This window comes from Balaenoptera borealis, assembly GCF_965194805.1.
Source record: "Balaenoptera borealis genome assembly, chromosome: 14".
In the NCBI taxonomy this organism is placed as follows: Eukaryota; Metazoa; Chordata; class Mammalia; order Artiodactyla; family Balaenopteridae; genus Balaenoptera; species Balaenoptera borealis.
Window position 1 is genome coordinate 70,835,156 of NC_138875.1, and position 18,765 is coordinate 70,853,920.

The window sequence follows — 18,765 nt, forward strand, 5'->3', positions numbered from 1 at the left end:
TCGGCCGAGCTCCCAGCTCTGTAGAGGATTCGAGGGTGCCTGGGAAACGGGGTGGCGTGGTGATGGTGAGGGCAGCCCAGCTCTGGGAAAAAGGAGGAGGCTACACTAGCTGCTTAACTTTATTCAGTGGAAGATATGGCCTCTGGCTCTAGAGTCAGTGCAAACTGGGGACACATTTTTGGCATCTGAAATGTGGATGAGAGGATTAGGGGCGGTCATACCACTGGGAGGTCTCAGCTGACGCCCCCCTCTCCAAGGTGCCCATCACTGAGGACAGTGCCATCAGGATGCAGGTGCCGCATTCAGGATCTGACTCTTTCCAGTCCCAGGCTTCCCTCCTTCACCCCAGAGGAGCAGGCCCAAGGATGGGGATTAGTGCCTGCCTGGAGTTGAGAATGCTCAGCTCCAGCTGTGGGCAGTGCAAAACCAGCTGGCCACCCAGTGGGGCATAAGCCACGTCAGAGCCCCACTGCCCCCGCCATTACTGGGCGACTCCGGAATGGGGAAAATTCCACATCAGCATGACTGCCAGGGATTTTTCCGTATCTTTTTTTTTTCCTATTTATTTATTTTTGGCTGTGTTGGGTTTTCATTGCTGCGCGCAGCCTTCCTCTAGTTGCGGTGAGCAGGGGCTACTCTTCATTGCAGTGGGCGGACTTCTCATTGCGGTGGCTTCTAACGGAGCACAGGCTCTAGGCACGCGGGCTCCAGTAGTTGTGGCATGAGGGCTCAGTAGTTGTGGCTCGTGGGCTCTAGAGCGCAGGCTCAGTAGTTGTGGTACACAGGCTCAGTTGCTCCGCAGCATGTGGGATCTTCCTGGACCAGGGCTTGAACCCGTGTGCCCTTGCATTGGCAGGCAGATCCTTAACCACTGCGCCACCAGGGAAGTCCAGGATTTTTCCATAACTGATGGGCCCGCTCTCCGGCCTTGCCCTGGCACCCCTGCCATGGCCCTGGGATGTACATGCACCCAGGCAGGACCAAGTTATCCCCTAGGGCTGCAGACTTTGGCTCCAGAGGCCCTGACCCTGTCCCTGACTCTAGAAGACCATCCCCCACACACACCATGAAGAATGTCAGAGTGGAACATAATCTCTCTCTGACACCCACAGCACACCCATGGCGAGGCCCAGTGAGACAGGAGCCCTAGGTTCTCCACTCCCTCAGCCAGAGAGCCTGCCCAAGCTCTTGCCTTCCTCCTGCACAGGCTGGGTCTGAAGACACTGCCCAAAAGACTTCTATAGAGCCTGGGCACTTCTACAGAGTGAGAGGCAGAGGGCCAAGGCCCTCAAGTGCCTAGATTTGGCGAAGGAGGAGCCCAGTTCCAAACCCATACTTCCCCATCCTGGGCCCTGCTCCTGAGAACACTCGGCCCACAGGAGCACCCTGGCGGTGGGGGGGGGGGGGGGGGCATTCAGAATCTCCCTGCCTGACCTGGGAGGGGTTGAGTGGCCCTGGCTCTGCCATGAGGCACCGGCAGTCCAGGCAAGGGCATGTCCCCTTGGGCTACTGCAAGGGCCCTGCCAGGGTCAAGTGGGAAGCTATAAGGATGGCCCAGCCAGGGTTACAAGTCAGGCTGCTGGCAAAGCCACACTGGGGGTCCTTGGCAGCTCTGCCCATAAGCCCACAAGGTAAAGCTAGGTACCCTCAACTCAGGCCCCATAGATCCTTCAGACACTGGCTTTTACCTCCCGGGCTGACTCCAGCAGGAAGTGATGACAATCACGGTTGGTGTTTGCTGAGTACTTTACCTACCAGACACCTGACACTAGTGACTCTCTAAAACATTATCACTGAACCCTTCACACATGCCTGGGAGGAAGGCTCCAGAATTTCTACGCTTAGCTTACACGTGAGGAAGCAGGATCACAGAGGAAAAGTCTCTGGGCTGGAATGTGCGCCTACCTTCTGGCACCCTTGGACCCCAGGGGATCCATGGGCAGCCAGAAAGCTCCGAGCAGTGACCGGCTCCTCTCAGTGAACACTGAGGGCTGGCCAACCTGGAGCACTAGGTGGCCCTTCTCCAAGCCCAGGAAGGCTCATGAACACAGAATTCAACTGGCTGCAGAACTCCAGCCATTTAATAACAAATGCTTCCCCACCCTACCCCCCACCAGAGCACTGGGAAAATCGTGGGTCCAACGGTACGTGTGGGGGAGGGGACACAGAAAGCCAGGGCAAATGGGAGCAGTCAGTGAGGGGCTGGTCGGGTCCCGCCCCGTGTCGCTTGACCCCTGGGAGCACTGTGTCAGGCCAGGCACAGAGGCCTCTCCTCTGCCCAGGCACCAGCAGGGAGCTCCGTCCGAGCGAGGCTGGGGCTGTCCATGGGCCCAGCCAGAGATCGTGAGAGGAGGCCAGGGCCAGCAGAGGAAGGAGAAGGATGAAAACAGAAAAGACGCTGGTCTGTCACCAAGCCCAGGCCCTCTGGGTCCCTGTGCCAAGTCCAGCCTCTGGGAGCTGGCCTCACCCATGGCGAGGCTGCCGCCACTCACTCCGGCCTTGCCTTCTTGGCCTTCTTCTCAGACCTTGCAGCCTCATCGTGGGCTTTCCGCTTCTCCAACAGTTTGTTGGCCTGTGAGGAGGAAGGGGAGGATTACGCTGTGATGGGGGGAGGAGGACGGGGAAGGGAACTCCCCCTTCTGCCACTCAAGGCCACCCCTTAAAAGCAGAGCTTCCAGGAAAGCTAATAGGCAAATTACCAAGGGGAAAAAGCAAACCCCTCTGAAGAGCCTCAGGTGAGGAACCATGCCTTCACCCCTGCCTTTATGACTCTGTGAAGTTATGGGCCCACAGCAAGTCAGGAGGATTGCAGGCTCCCAGAGCTGGAGGCAACTGCCCCACTGACCCCCTTCACCTGGGAAAGCTGGGGGCCATTCAAACCTTCACCAGGAGCTGCTAGGGTGGGGTCAACCTGGAACAGTCCTTCCCCGGGGCCACGTGGCATGATCTATTCCAAAACAGGTGGCCTTTCAACCTGGCAATTACACTCCTAAGAATTTACCCTGCAGAGACACTTGGAGGTAGGAAGAGAGGTGCTCAAGACTGTTCTCTGAGAACAACCATAAAAGGGAGACGGCCTAATCCTGTCAGCAGGGAACAGGCCATGCACTGTACGACGCCATGGACAGTTCATGCTATGGTTAAATAACAAATACACCGCAGAACCACCTACAGGCAAACCTCGGAGATATTGTGGGTTGGATTCCACCCACCACCCCAATAAAGCGAATACTGCTATAAAGGGAGTCACGTGAATTTTTTGGTTTCCCAGGGCATATAAATGTTCTGTTTTTGCTATGCTGTTGTCTGTTAAGTGGCAATAGCATTATGTCTAAAAACACCGTGCAGATACGTTAATAAAAAATACGTTATTGCTAAAAAAAACTAACCATCGTCTGAGCCTTCAGTGAATTATAGTCTTTTTGCGACAGTAACATCAAAGAACATTGATCACAAATCACCATAACAAATATAATAATAATGAAAAAGTCCGAAATATTGTAAGAATTACCGTCACTGGTGACACAGAGACATGAAATGAGCAAATATTGGAAAAATGGTGCTAAACAGACTTGCTCGACATAGAGTCGCCACAAACCTTCCATCTGTAACAAACTCGTTATCTGTGAAGTGCAATAAAGCGAAGTGCCATAAAACAAGCTCTGCCTGTATGTGTAGCACGATGCCCCCCCAATAACATCTGTGTTATTACATGCACAAAAGAAACCTGGGGGGTTATTACTACAGATCACCCCAAGGGCAAGACTGTGAGCCACTTTTGCGTCCATTACAGAGTTCTGGTGTGCACAGAACTCTTAAAAAATTTTTTTTCTTTTATATTGAGCATACGTGGCTCTGTGAATGAGAGGAAACAAAACAGAAGCTAAACCAAAACCTCCCACAGTCCCTCCAGCTTCACGCACTTCTGTGAAGTGCAGGCCCCGAGTCTGCTGCAGCAGCTCTGGCCCCCAACCCCAGCAGACTCAGAAACCACCTGGTGCAGGAAGGAGACTGACACCAAGATGCCCAGGGCAGGCAGACGACGTCAGAAAAACGCTAGAAGAGGGCCCAGAGACTGCCCGGGAGAGCCAGCCGGCCTCGAAGCTCAGCTGTGCGGCCCCATCTGGAGCCTCAGGCGGCGGGGAGACTCACCTCGCGGATTTTGCGCCTCTTGCCAAACATGATCTTGTTGTAAAGGTACTTCTCCCGCTTCTTCATCATCATGATGGCCAGGCGCTTGGCCTCACTCTCCTCCTCCTGGGCCAGCCGCTGCTTATCCTCCAGCTTCACTGTGCCCGCCATCACCCTGGGCTTCTGGGGACACAGGGGAGACACTTGTGGATGCAGGTTGACCCCCACCCTCCACCCCCAGCCCCCTGGCTCCCACCCTTCTGGCACCAAGGTGGCCAGCGGGGCTGCTTCCCAGGCCAAGAACCCAATCAACTCCCCGGTACCTTCCGCTCCATCTTCGGCTCCTCCGGGGCCGTCAGTCGGGCCTCTTCCTCCCTTTCCGAACCAGCCTCCTTGTCTTCTTCCTCCTCCTCTTCTTTTCCTCCCTCTTCATCACCATCACCTTCATCATCTTCCTCCTCATCCTCCTCTTCAGATTCATTCAAATTTCCTACAAACAGCCAAGGATTCCGAACACTCGGGAGCCTGCTCTTCCCCTTGCGGCGTTGAGAACTGGCGCCAGGCACCACCCTCTTTGGCACAGACGTTCCAAAGGCAGAGCAGGGCCATCCCGACCACAGGCCCTCTGGCGCCTCCTCCACAGGCCCAGCTGCCTTCAGAGCAAACTCCAGGCCCCCAATCCCTCAGCTCTGCTGCCTCCCGCGGAACTTCCAGGCCATTCTGCTCAGTCACTCTAGACATCAAGTAACACTGGATTATAAGACACAAACGTTTCCTCCTCCTAAGCCACATTACTCCAACGAGAGTTTAAAGGGCTTTGTACCCCTGCTGCCCTGTTCTCTGGAGCTTGCCACCTTTGTAGCCAAGAAGGGAAACAGCCAGGTGAAGCCCCCGGAGCCGAGGCCAGCCTGGAGGAGCCTGCCCACCCCACCCTGCCCAGCTTCCTTTCACTCACCTGGGTGCTCCCCCCGCTGCAGGGCCAGCAACTTCAGCTTCTCAGGGGGCATGTAATCGCCCTCCTTCTCTGACACGAAGGGCGAGAGGTGTGGAGGCAGCTGCACCCCGGGGAAATAGTCTGCCACAGGAAGGAGGAGCCGGGCGTTCACGGAGTCAAACACCCACTGGGGCTGCACATAGTACCTGCGCAGGGCGAGGGCAGAGACAGTCGTGGGGCCACCCGAGACCCCACTGCATCTGCAGGGGCCTGGAGACAGACCTCCGCCCCCAGAAACCCAAACAGGCAGAGGAAGACGAGGGCCTTGGGGGCCTACCTGCCGATGACGGGGGTCTGTTGCCCAGGCCGGTCGACAATCTGGTGGGTGATGCCAGAGTCTGTGACGTCGTATGTGGCCCCAATGCACAGAGATTTGTCCCAGGACACGTTCCCCCCAAAACTCCTACAGGCACAGGGGGAGCCCATGAGGGTACTGAGGCATGAGGTGCCCACCCTGGGACCCGCTGGCCCACAAGCTCACCCTCCTAGGACACACCTGTCCCCTCCCCACCCCAGGAACCCCCCCTCCAATTGGCTGACGCCTCCAGTGCTGGCCCAGTGGAGACCTTCTGCCCTAAGCTGGTGAGGAAGTGATGCCAGCTGCCCTCTAATGGGTGCTTTCCATGTGCCTGGGGTGTGCTGAGTTTTCCACACCCATTTTGTTGAATCCTCACAACAGCCCTAAGCAGCGGATACTGACGCCAGCCCATTGTTACCGATGGGCGTCCAGGGCTGCGCTGTCCAGGGCAGGACCCAGCCCAGTACGGCACAGCCAGTGCTGTCAGGCTCCCCACCTGATGACAAAGGCCAGGGCCTCCCGGGGCACCTCACGGTTCAGGAAGAACTTCAGGCCCTCGAAGAGCTTCTTGTGCTTTTCCTGCGCCTCCAGCTCCTTCCTGCAGTCCTCCTGCACCACCATCTCCTACCGAGAAAAGGGGATGCTCACACTATCAGGCCTGCCTGCACCCCACTGGAGGCAGAGGCTGGAGACGAGCCCCTCCCCAGCTTCCTTCTAAACCCCTCAGTCCGCCCACCTCCCCCACCCCCGCTTCCAGAGGGCAGCGCAGTCCTCACCCCGTCAGCAGGAAACTCATCCACCTCGGCTTCCTCCTCCTCCGCAGGCACCACCACACGGGCCAGACTGGCACTGAGAGAGGCCAGTTTCTGTGGGAAAGAAGCAGGGTTTCAGGGATGCTGCTTGCGGGTGGGGAGGAGTAGGGCTGGCAGTTCTCGGCTGGCTATCAGTGGGTGTGGGTTCTGAGGGCAAGCCCTGAGACCACCTATCTAGCCATGACCGCCTCCACCCCCGGGCCAGGAACCACCCTTCTGGGGGATGCAGGGCCAATGCTGGAAGCCTCTCTCACCTCCATAGAGCTCTCGGAGTCCAAAGCGTAGGTGTCCTCGCTGGCCTTCGCTTCTGCATGGGCCTGACCCTCGAGCTGAGAGGCAAGGGGAAGGTCAGAGGAAGAGGATGCCCCTACCCCCACCTCCACGTGGGGAGAGAGGCCGTGGCCTCTGCCCGGTGAGGAGAAGGCGCTGCGCTGGGCCGGGGCCTACCTTCGGAGGGTAGTGCAGGTTAAGCGACTGGTAGAGGCGGAAGTTGACGAACCCCAGCAGGGTGGTGTAGAACTCGGTGAAGGTGGCCATGACCCTGTAGTCCACGTCTGTTGGGTGCTGGGTACACAGGAGACGCATCAGCAGTGTCAGTGCAAAGATGGCACTGACAACCCATGCGGGGTGGGGGCTCCGGATGCCCAAGGACCAGGAGCTCCCCCAGGGTGGCCCCGCTTTCAGAGCTCTGCCCCAGGAGAAGAGGCCGTGTGGCGTGGTCCCACCCAGGAGCATCCTGGGCACCAGTGAGGCTCTGGACAAGGGTCCTAAGGATTGTCCTGGAGGCCAGTGCCAGATCCCCGTGCCATAAAGGGGATGCTAGGAGTGAGAAAAGGGAAGCCTTTGTCACGAGGTTCCCAGGACAGGCTGGTGTTCCCGCTCCCTGCCCCAGCTCTCCCCCTCACCCTGCAAGGCAGACTTCTGTTCTTGCAGAAGCCGCTCACGCCTGCTCCATTAGCCAACCAGTAACTTCCATTTACCGTCTTTTCTGGGGCCAGCCCATGAGCACCTGGGGGCCTGGCTGGGAAAGGTGGCCCTGGATCAGCCCATCTGCCTGGGTGGGGTAGTGGGCGGGCAGCACTCAGCGCCTACGAGCCCTGGCAGGAGCCTTCTGACAGATACTCAGAATTCAGCAACCCTGCCTTGGGCCCGAGCCGGAGACAAAGGCACAACCCGAGGACCCAGGACAGGCTGGGCAGCTGCCTGGCTCAGCCCCAGGGAGCGCCTGAGAAATGCTGCCCGCTTAGGGCAAAAACACAGAGCAAGCGGGGGACACGGGAGGGCTCGTCTTAAACCTTGAGGAGTTGATAAAACAAAACAGGGCAAGGATCTGAGACCCAAACCAAAGTGCCTCGACCCTTGAGCAGCACTGCCTGGCACACCAGAGAGGCCAGGCCAGCCTGGCCGACTTCTGAGACCTGGACGGGGGGGGGGGGGATACGCCAAGCGATGATGAAATCAGTAATGATCACAGCATCCCTTCTGTGCCTGTGCGCCTGTGACGCTGAGCTGTTTCTACATCCTGCCAACTGGCAGTGACTGGGCTGTGGGGGTACAGGGGCCAAGAGGTGCCCCACCTGTCCCCCACTGATACCTCAGTCCTTCCATGAGCATCCACCAGGGCCTTCGACGGGCCTGGGAGCACGTGAGCAGTGACTGCCCCACAGCACAGCAGCCCCCTGGGCCCCGCTACCTGCCTGGGTCCTGCTGCCAGGAGCCCAGCACTGGCTGCACAGGGGCCCCAACTATGACCCAGGACTGGTCCCCCATCCTCTTGCTGAGAGGAAGCAGCGGCAGTGAGCTGGCCAGAGAGGAAGGAGGAAGGGGCGGCCCGTGCCCATCCCCGTTCCTCCAGGGCCAGCTGTGTGGAGGCCGGCCTCCACAGGGCCCTATTCACCACTGGCAGGACAGACAAAGACCAGTCTGAGCAGTGCGGGGGTGGGACATCAGAGAGAAGGAAGGAGAGGGAGGGGCAGAGAGGAAGGAGGGAAGGCAGGGCAGAGAAGGCAGGAAGGACAGAGGAGAGGAGGGACAGAGAGGGGAAGAAGGAAGAGCACAAACTTGCACACACGCCTGCCCCCAGGGAGTGGGCACAGGGACTGCTGAGGGCCGAGCGCCTCTCACCCACAAAGACCACAGGCTGCCACCAATTGTCACTGCTGCTCTGCGCTCAGTGGGGGTTCCGGCCTGTGGCCTCCAGCCCAAAGTAATCAGCAGCGGCCTAGGGGACCCAGACCACCAGCTCATGCTGGAGCACCCGCTGCCCGGCCAGCAAACCTGCCATCCAGCTGGGTCTCCACTGAAGGCACCAGTTCTCACTCAAGGCACAAGCAGGAAGCAAGGCCAAATGCAGGCCCACAGCAGGATAAGTCAGGCACCAAGCCTGAGACCCTGTGGGAGACTAGAGGCTAACAACCCTCATACGGAGGCCAAACCAAGATTTCTCTCGACGGATCCTGCCAAAAACTCCCTCCGTCTTAAAAAGAAAGATGAGTAAGAAATAGTGCCACTAATAAGTAGTGCTCCTCTTGTGCTCATCCTCCCCAGTCTCACCCAGTCCCCAGCTCTTGGGGGGGGGGGACAGGAGTGGGGGTGGCAGAGCGGGGTGAGGACCCAGCAGGTTGGAGGGCAGGGCCGTGTATGCAGGCAGTGCTCGGCCCCGGTGGCCGCTCACTGTTCGTTCTGCAACCCCCGAGGGCCAAGCACCAGGCACTTTTAAAGCTTTTTTCCCTCAAATCCTCACGACAAGGCTTAGAAGGTGGAAGCACGTTATTAACTGGGCACAGAGAGGTAAGGGCACATGTCCAAGGACAACCAGCTAGCAGGTACTGGAGTCAGGCTAGCTCAGGCTCTTGTTACAATGCTGTACCACACCTCCGCACCGCCCCGGCCGGCACTCAGGAACCCAGCTGGTTCTGCAGGACAGGAAGAGCCCCCCTTCACCTACACCATTATCTCTGTCTAGGAAGCAGAGAGGGAGCAACGGTCCCTGCACAACCCTTCCCTGTGGGCACACTCACGTCGTGGGAGAAGGTGTAGGGCGTGATCCACACGATGGGCTGGCCCAGCACCTCGGCCTGGTAGTAAATGCCTTTGATGGACAGGAAGACCTGCGGTGGAGGGGGGACAGCGTGGTAAGGACACGGGGGGGGGCGGGGGGCAGGGCCCCACTGGGTGGCCCCGGGCTCACCTTGCGCAGGGCACGGGCGGCGATGACGTAGTGCATGAACTCCACGGCCAGCCGGTGGCACAGCTGGATGGTGTGCACGTGGCACTTGCCGGTCCGTGGGAAGGTGGAGAAGAGGAAGCACATGGAGAGGGCGTCGTCCAGGTCCCGCAGGGCATCTATGAATGTGGGGTACCTGCGTGGCCAGGAGGGCGGCGCTCACAGGGTCGTTCAGCCTGGGCTCTGAGGGGCCCCCGATCTCGTTGCCCCACCCCAGGCCCTGAACACGCCATCTCCTAAACAGGGAGCTGGGCAACGCCCTGGGGCCTGGCAGTGCCGACCTCCCCACAGCCTCAGGAAGAACCACGGAACCAGGATGTGCCCACTTGGCTCTGAGGGTCAGAGAAATCTGAGTCAGGAGGGGCCAGCCAGGTCTTCAGACACAGAGCAAAACAGAAGAAAGGTCCACAGGGACCTCTCAGAACAGGAGAGGCACTTGGTTTCCTGGTTCAGAGGCCAGAGCCTCAATCAGCCCCCTCTTGTGCCTCGAAGTTTCCTCGCTCTGCACCTCACAGACAAACCCAACAACCTGGGCACTTCCTAGAAACAGCACCGGCTATTCTTTCTTAAGCAAGGGCTGAGGAGAAGGGGGTGACACAGAATGGGAATGCCACCATACTGCCACCTAGTGTGCACATGAATCCAGACACTTGCTTTTTTCTTATGCTTTTTTTTTTTTCATTTGTTCCACAGAACAGCTGTGTCACACTCGTCATCTCTCTGTTACAGGAGGACCTGCTCGGAGCAGGAGCAGTTCGCGGACTGCCCAGCTCGTGGCTGTAGGGCTGGGGTGAGAACACCTGCCGTCGAGCTCCCAGGCCAAGGCTGTTGCCCTGCTAGCCCATGGCTGGCCCGACTCAACGAAGCCAAGTCCATCCAGCCTGGAGCTAAGTGTTCCCAGGGCCAACAGCCACCAAGAGAAGGCAGACATTCAGTTAGCCCAGAGTTTCTGCACCTTACCACCACTGACACTGTGGGCCAGGTTGTCCCGTGTTGTGGGGGCTGTCCTGTGCACTACAGGGTGTTGAGCAGCATCCCTGGCCTCTACTAATTAAATACTAGTAGACCCCCTGCCATCCAAGTCAGGAGAAGCAGAAGTGTCTCCAGACATTGCCAAGTGTCCCCACTGATTTAGTCAACGAATGACGGGGACTGCTGAGAAGGATGGGCAAGAAACAGTTGAGATCAGAGGTGTCCAGCCACATTTTCCAGGACTGACCATGCACCCCACGCATACCCCCAGGACTCCGGCTCTCTCTCACCACAGGGCCTTTGCACTTGCTGTTTGCTCTGCGTGAACCATGCCTCCCCTGGCTGGCTCAAATGTCTCCCCCCAGAGACCTCCTTTGACAAGCCTGTAACTAACATACGTCCTCCAGCTCCCTTCCTGGAGAGCATCCCTCGTGGCACTCGTGTGGACTTGCAACCATTAGAACAACTTGCCAGTTTGTTTTCTGGTCTGCTTCCTCCAACAGGACGCCAGCTCTGTGAGCAGGGTCTCGGCCCCGTTCCCCACTGTACCCCCAGCACCAGGTCAGAGCCCCCGGCTCACCGCTCCTTGACGATGTGGTCGAGCTTGTAGTTGGGCTTGTTGTCCTTCAGCCGCTCCACCGTGTTCCACTCACTCTTCCCATAGGCTTTCCGCAGCTTCCGGACGAACACCTGGGAGAGAGGAGGAGACTGCTGATGTGGGGCCAACGGCTCCCGGACACCCCTTCCGTGGAGGAGGGATGCTCGGGGCAGGAGGGCTCTCCGACCACGGCTGTCTGCCGGCATGATGTGCCCCCTCAGCCCGGGGTTTGCACAACAGCCACCTCCACGGAGCAGCGAACCTGACCCAGGCTGACGACAGAGCCACCCCACTGCATCCCGCTGACAGATGAACAGGGATAAGCATTCAGACGGGCTGACTCCACATGTTTACGTGAAAGTATAACGTTTTCAGCCCTATTTTCCAACTGAGAAGTGAGACAGACCAGGGCCAGGAGGCTGGGCCAGAAACACCAGTCCGCATGTGCGTGAAACAAGTCTCGGGCCCACGTGTGGGGCTGGGCCACACGAGAAAACGCAGTTGAGGCCAACAGTGGCCCCAGAAAGTCCTCTAAACTGACCAACTGCCTCCCCGGAGCACTTCTTCAGAGGCTCAGAGGCCACCTCCGCTGAGACTGTGAACAGCAGCTCTGAGACAGCCAGTCCCACAAGGGGCCCAGTTCCAATGCAATGAGCTGGGGTGCCTGGAAAACCCAGCAGCAGGACAGGTCCAGCCACCCACCTCGGCCGGCTGTGGCGAGAGGGCTGCCAGCAGCTGTATCCCACAGCCTGGCCCTGCTGCTTGGCAAAGGCTACAGTAGCAGCAGTCTACTTTCAATTATTTGCATTTGGTATAATTAGGTTTCTACTTTCCCTGTGGTATTTTAGCATTTAATCATTGCTATTTGAGGAATGAAAAGCTTGGTCTCCTGGGAACAATTCCAGAAAGAACCTGAATAGGAGTGGTTTATTTGGGCAGAAAACACACCAGAGAGCCCCTGAAAGACCACAATCTTTGCCTCAGAGGCAACACATTTACTCTTTTCCAAAAGAACCAGGGGAAAAGTATGACAGGTAACGCTTAATCATTGGCCAGGTTCTACGTAAATGATTTCCACACTTAAGATCTCAGTCAATCCCCCCGACACACTTTTGAGGTAGAATTACCTCACCCTATGTACAGGCTTGCTCAGAGAGATCAAACAATTTACCCAAGGTCAGTGTTAGTGGGTCTGCATAGAGCTGGGAAGGGCCCCATCCAGACCCTAGAGCCCAGGCCTCACCTTGTACTCCCGGAACTTGTTGACAATGGGTTCATGGAGGAGGAATCTGATGTCTTTGATAAGGTAAAAGGTTCGGGCTGCCGTGGAGCCCTTGTTGACCTTCTTCTTGTGTTTGGGTTCATGGGGATAAATGCCCTTCAGGATGCACAGCCGCCTGGAAGACAAAGGCCACTCCTTCTATCAGCAAACGTGCTGAGAGCACTGGGCACGCTGGGCCTGGAAAACTGCAGTGAACAGAGAACACAGGAGCCCTGCCCTTTGGAAAACTCACATCCTAGTGCAGGAGTCTGACAGTGACAAGTTCCCAACAAACACAGTGCAGACAGTCCCAAGCACCAGAAAGGGAACAATCAGGATACTGACAGGGGCCAACTGGCAGGTACCTCTTTTAGCAAGGAGTCAGGAAAGGCCTTGCTGACAAATCAACATTTCAGCCACATAGAGGTATACCTCATTTTATTGAATTTCACTTTATTGCACTTTGCAGGTAATTGCATTTTCTTTTTTTTTTTTTTAAACAAATTGAAGGTTTGTGCAACCCTGCATTGAGCAAGTCTATCGGTGCCATTTTTCCAACATTTGCTCACTTTCATGTCTCTGTGTCACATTTTTGGAATGCTCACAATATTTCAAACTATTTCATCATTATTATGTTTGTTATAGCGATCTGTGATCAGTGATCTTTGATGTTGCTATTGTAATCATTTTGGGGGCCCCACAAATAGCACCCATACAAGATGGTGAACTTAATCAATAAATGTTGTGTGTGTTCTGACTGCTCCACCTGACCTGCCATTCCCCAGTCTCTCTCCCTCTACTTGGGCCTCTCTTCTCCCTGGGACACAATATTGATATGAGGTCAACAAATAACCCTACAGTGGCCTCTAAGTGTTCAAGTGAAAGGAAGAGTCCCACGTCTCTCACTTTAAATCAAAAGCTAGAAATGATTAAGCTTAGTGAGGAAGGCATGGTGAAAGCCAAGACAGGTCAAAAGCTAGGCTTCTTACACCACAGCCAGCCAAGTTGTGAATGCAAAGGAAAAGCCCTTGAAGGAAATTAAAAGAGCTACTCCCGTGAACACATAAACGATAAGAAAGCAAAACAGCCTTATTGCTGATATAAAGTTTTAGTGGTCTGGACAGAAGATCAAACCAGCCACAACATTCCCTTAAGCCAAAGCCTAATCCGGAGCAAGACTCTAACTCTCTTCAATTCTATGAAGGCTGACAGAAGTAAGGAAGCTGCAGGATAAAGTCTGAAGCTAGCAGAGGATGGTTCATGAGCTTTAAGGAAAGAAGCCGTCTCCAGGACATAAAAGTACAAGGTGAGGCAGCAAGTGCTGATGTAGAAGCTGCAGCAAGTTATCCAGAAGATCTAGCTAAGATAATTAACTAAACAACAGATTTTCAATGTTGATGAAACAGCCTTATATTGGAAGAAGATGCCTTCTAGGACTTTCATAGCTAGAGAGAAGTCAATGCCTGGCTTCGAAATTTCAAAGGACATGCTGACTCTCTTGTTATGGGATAACACAGCTGATGACTTTAAGGTGAAGCCAATGCTCATTCACCATTCTGAAAATCCTGGGGCCCTTAAGAATTATGCTAAAATCTACTCTGCCTGTGCTCTATAAACGGAACAACAAAGCCTGGATAACAGCACATCTGTTTACAAAAAACAACGTCAGGGGCTTCCCTGGTGGCGCAGTGGTTAAGAATCCACCTGCCAATGCAGGGGACACAGGTTCGAGCCCTGGTCCAGGAAGATCCCACATGCCGTGGAGCAACTAAGCCCGTGCGCCACAACTACTGAGCCTGCTCTACAGCCTGCGAGCCACAACTACTGAAGCCCGCGCACCTAGAGTCCGTGCTCCGCAACAAGAGAAGCCACCGCAATGAGACGCCCACACACTGCAATAAAGAGTAGCCCCTGCTCGCCGCAACTAGAGAAAGCATGAGCAGCAACGAAGACCCAAAGCAGCCAAAAATAAATAATAAATTAACAAAACAAAACAAAGAACATGGTCAATGACTATTTTAAGCCCACCCTTGAGACCTACTGCTCAGAAAAAAGTTTTTTGTTTTTCCAAAATATTACTGCTCATTGACAATGCATCTGGTCACCCAAGAGCTCTGATGGAGATGTACAAAGAGCTTAATGTTGTGTTCATGCCTGCTAACAAAACATCCATTATGCAGCCAACGGATCAAGGACTAATTCTGACTTTCAGGTCTTATTAATTAAGAAATACATTTCATAAGGCTATAGCCACCACAGACAGTGATTCCTCTGATGGATCTGGGCAAAGTAAATTGAAAACCTTCTGGAAACGATTTACCCTTCGAGATGCTGTTAAGAATTGTCGTGATTCAGAAAAGATAAAAATATCAACATTAACAGGAGTTTGGAAGAAGTTGCTTCCAACCCTCATGGATGACTTTGAGGAGTTCAAGACTTCAGTGGAGGAAGTAACTGCAGATGTGGTGGAAACAGCAAGAGAACTAGAATTAGAAGTGGACCCTGAAGGTGTGACTGGATTGCTGCCATCTCATGATAAAACTTTAACAGATGAGGAGTGCTTCTTATAAATGAGTGAAGACAGTGGTTTCTTGAGATGGAATCTACCGTGGAAATTGCTGAAATGACAACAAAGAATTTAGAATATTACGTAAATTTAGTTGATAAAACAGCAGTAGGGTCTGACAGGATCGACTCCAATTCTGACAGAAGTTCTACTGTGGGTAAAACGCTGTCAAACAGCACTGTGTGCTACAGAGAAATGGTTCATGAAAGGAAGAGTCAATCGACGTGGCAAACCTCACTGCTGTCTTATTTTAAGAAACTGTCCCAGCCACCCCAGCCTTCATCAACCACCTCCTTGATCAGTCAGCAGCCGTCAACATCGAGGCAAGACCCTCCACCAGCAAAAAGATTACGACTCACTGAATGCTCAGATGATGATTAGCATTTTTTAGCAATAAAGTATTTTAAATTAATGCATGTTCATTTCTTTTAGACATAAAACTTCTGCACGCTTAATAGACTACAGTATAGTGTAAATGTAACTTTTATATGCACTGGGAAACCGCTCCATTGTGATATTCACTTTATTGCAATGGTGTGAAACCAAATCCACAATATCTCCAAGGTCTACCTATAAAGGGCAGAGGAAAGAGAATCTTAAGGACAGAGGCTGCAAGAGTGGGAAGTGCTGGGTGCGTTTGGAAGATGAAAAGTGAGCCAGGCAGCAGGACGCAGGCTGTGGAAGAGTCTGGACTGGACTCTCCAAGGAGCTGAGAACCACAAGCTGCAGGATCAGGGGTCACTACTGCCTGAAGGGAGAGGATGGGTGACAAAGACCCAGATAAGAGAGCAGCAGTGCATTGAACCAGTGGGCCCATTTTGATGACTCAGGGTGGCACGACCCAGTTCTCCAGCTTCCCCATGGACCACACCTGGCAAAGCACAGCTCACTAAAGCAAAGCCAGGCAAGAAAGAGAAGGAATATCAGAATCCCAGACAGAGTTTGCAGCAGTGCAGTTAAGAGAGGGATGTGGCTGAGTTTTCACTGGCCAGGCACCCGAAGTCCCCCTTTCCTCTCCAACCTCACCTGAAGTCGGCCAGGCTCAGCTGCAGCTTCTTCCGGGCTTTGTTTCGGGTGATGTAGTTGGTAGCAGAGCCTCGTTCATACTTGGGGAGGATAAAATCAATTCTCTATTAGCAATGATTACAATGACAGAGATCAACCTCTGGACATTGCTCATGCAAGAGGCGACTATTACTCTGGATAAATGGCCAAGACGCTGTGGGGAGGGAGCGCTCCTGCACTGTCCCTGCAGTTGTCAGCACAGAGGAGGACACATACATGTGCACAATGCAGGACCATGAGGTTGCTGTGGATCAGCTGCTATGCCAAGCACTTAGTAGTGGCTGTAAGTACTGACCATTATGATTTGCACACATTATTCATTTAATCCCCACAACACTGTGAGGTGGCTGCCATTAAAATTCTCATTTCACAAGGGAGGAAAACAGGCTCAGTAAAATAACCTGCCCAGGTCACATATCTTTTTAAGAGCTGGGGCTGGATTCAGACCTAGGTCCAAGTCCAGAACCTGAGTGCCTCATCCACTAAGCCAGTGTTCTCAACTTCTTTTTCATTATAACCACCCCTCCACCACCAGAGGCCTTTTTAGACCTTTTCTCCTCTTTAATCACCCTCTCTCACAGCCCCATAAAATGTTAATACCACAGATATACTGTAGATGTTTCTGTAATGTGGTCCTTCTGAGGGCTACACATCATTGTAATATCTAAGATGTCCCCCAACCAATTTCTGTTCCCTTCGGGATGACACCATCCAGTTGAAAATGCACGCTCTAAGCCACACAGCCTCTCTCCTTCCTCATTCATTCAACAGACAATAACAAGACCTCTACTATGTTCCAAGTGTTTAGCTAGATGCTAGGAGGGTAATAAAGACAAAAGGCCTGGTCTCTACCTGCCCCCAAAGAGCATGTTGTGTTGTGCAACCATCTGGACATCTGTGGTGCTAAGACGCTGCCTCACACTCACACCTCTGTGTCCCTGATAGAGCAGCAGTGCACTGCACCAGCTCCCTGCAATGCTAACCAAGCACGTCCTTCTCAGACGAGGTCTTCCTCTGGATTAAGACAGCATAGGCCTCGATGGCCAGGTCCAGCTCTAAAGGGACAAACCTGTAGCCTCCTGAGGGGTATGTTTATGAATAATCCCACAGTCACGAAACATGCCCTTCATTCATTCTTCCCTTTAGACATTTATTAATTGTCTACTGGGGATCAGGCCCATGCCAAGTTCTGGGGATACAAAGATGACTTTCAGACTGTCTTAGGGAAGTTGCCTTCATTAAAATTGTTTTCTATTGCCCTACACTGTCACCATTCTTATTTTTTCAAACATTAAGGGGATAATTAAAGTCAACTGGGGTGACTTTACTCCCTGGGTGTATGGGGGTGGATCCAGCATTTTGGGCTGTTAGATGCTACTGGCACCTAGCGGGTAAGAGGCCAGGAATGCTGCTAAACATCCTACAACACACAGGACAACCCTCCCCACAACAGTTATCTGGCTCAAAATGTCAAAACGGTTGTGAAACCCTGCTTTAAAAACTGTCATGATTTGTTGGGACTTCCCTGGTGGTCCCTCCAGTGGTTAGGACTCCGAGCTTCCATTGCAGGGGGCCCGGGTTCCATCCCGCAAGCCGCTGGGCGCGGCCAAAACAAAACAAACGAACAACAACGACAAAAACTGTCATGATTTGTTTACATATCTGCACCTGTGTCTCAAAGTCAGGTTTTCAATGTTATATCTTTGTAATTCCAATCACTAGCACTTAGCTCAACAGCGTGCTGGATTAAAAACAGATTGGCAGCAGAAACTTTCCAGCTGATGGAAACAATCGAGGCAACTACATCTTCCTCATCCTCATCCCCATCCCCTCTCTAATCTCTTCATGCCATCAAGGTGATTCTCCACGCAGCAACAAGAACAACTCCTTGAAAAACGGATATTACTCCCCCTTTAGTTGATTCTTACTGCTTTTTGAATAAAATCCAGTCTCCTCACTGTGCCTGACAGGTCTTGCATGACCTGGTCCCTGTCCAATCCCAACTTCACCAGATGCCACTCTCCTCTTGGTTTACTATACCCCAGCCAAGCTGATATCCTTTAATTCCTTGCACACAGCAAGCCTTTTCCACCCGAAAGCCTTGGCACTTAGTTTCCGCTGCCAGACTTGTTTGTGATCGTTTTATTTGGTTATTTACTTTACTGTCCAACTTCCCCACTAGAAAGTGAGCTCCACGAATGCAGGGACCACAACTGGTTGTTTATGTCTCCATTCCCAATGTCCAGGACAAAGCCTGATTCAGCAGAAAAGGGAATCACAAGTTTTAGAGATGATGAGCTCGAAATAATGGTGAGCTCTACGTAATGTTCATCACTTTCAGTAAAGCTATCCTCCGGCTCGGCCTGTTTTGGGGTGCAGCTTTGCTTGGTAACCTCAACGCTCTTTCACAGCTCTACTCCAGGGTTCTTTCCCCTATTTTACAGAACAAGTACTGCTGTCCTCGCCCATCCTCGAACCCCTTCTGCCTGCTGTCTCCTGTCGCGTTGATCCCAGCCGGTTCTGCACCCATGAGGATTCAAGGCCGGGGAAAGGCGCAGTCCCCGGGCTCCATCGCTCCCGTCTCCTACCTCCTGGGGCACCCCCGTCCCCCCTGCCCCGGCCCCGCCCCGGCCTCTCGCCCATCACCTTCTTCTTCTCCAGGCCTCCCATGGCTCCACGCAGAAGGATGTACAAGCACCGTGCGAACACCACCACTTCCTCCCGCACGTGCCCTGCCTAGGGCCCCGAGGCCCCCACGCCGCCGGCCTGCGCGGTCTGTCCAAGGAGGTGCCTGAGCGAGTCTACTGAAAGATGCAATTTTTCTCCTAGAGATTAAAACTAA

The 18,765-nt window shown here is 53.9% G+C and overlaps 1 protein-coding gene across 2 annotated transcripts; it reads right to left on the bottom strand.

Annotated features, from left to right (window-relative positions):
• Positions 1 to 2,053: 2,053 nt before the first annotated feature.
• Positions 2,054 to 18,703, bottom strand: PES1 (pescadillo ribosomal biogenesis factor 1). Of its 2 annotated transcripts, none has more exons than XM_082353120.1 (15): positions 18,570 to 18,703; positions 15,885 to 15,964; positions 12,275 to 12,428; positions 11,014 to 11,123; positions 9,426 to 9,597; positions 9,256 to 9,345; positions 6,683 to 6,799; positions 6,490 to 6,564; positions 6,200 to 6,289; positions 5,920 to 6,047; positions 5,403 to 5,528; positions 5,087 to 5,271; positions 4,455 to 4,621; positions 4,153 to 4,314; positions 2,054 to 2,572 (listed from the first exon to the last, which is right to left on the bottom strand). In XM_082353120.1, exons 1-15 carry the CDS (start codon positions 18,591 to 18,593, stop codon positions 2,489 to 2,491), a joined length of 1,764 nt encoding a protein of 587 aa, XP_082209246.1. In that variant the 5' UTR covers positions 18,594 to 18,703; the 3' UTR covers positions 2,054 to 2,488. The 2 variants fall into 2 exon arrangements, with proteins under 2 accessions (XP_082209246.1, XP_082209245.1); XM_082353119.1 differs by having other exon boundaries at positions 6,683 to 7,054.
• Between the last annotated feature and the right edge of the window lie 62 nt (positions 18,704 to 18,765).

What these genes read in the sequence shown, in the direction of transcription:
- PES1 (XM_082353119.1), bottom strand. Translation starts at nt 18,593, where the DNA reads ATGGGAGGCCTGGAGAAGAAGAAG. An exon ending in ACCTGCACTACCCTCCGAAG is followed by an intron (nt 6,565 to 6,682) that starts GTAGGCCCCGGC and finishes CTTGCCTCTCAG; the next exon opens with CTCGAGGGTCAGGCCCATGC. An exon ending in AGCCGAAGATGGAGCGGAAG is followed by an intron (nt 4,315 to 4,454) that starts GTACCGGGGAGT and finishes CTGTGTCCCCAG; the next exon opens with AAGCCCAGGGTGATGGCGGG.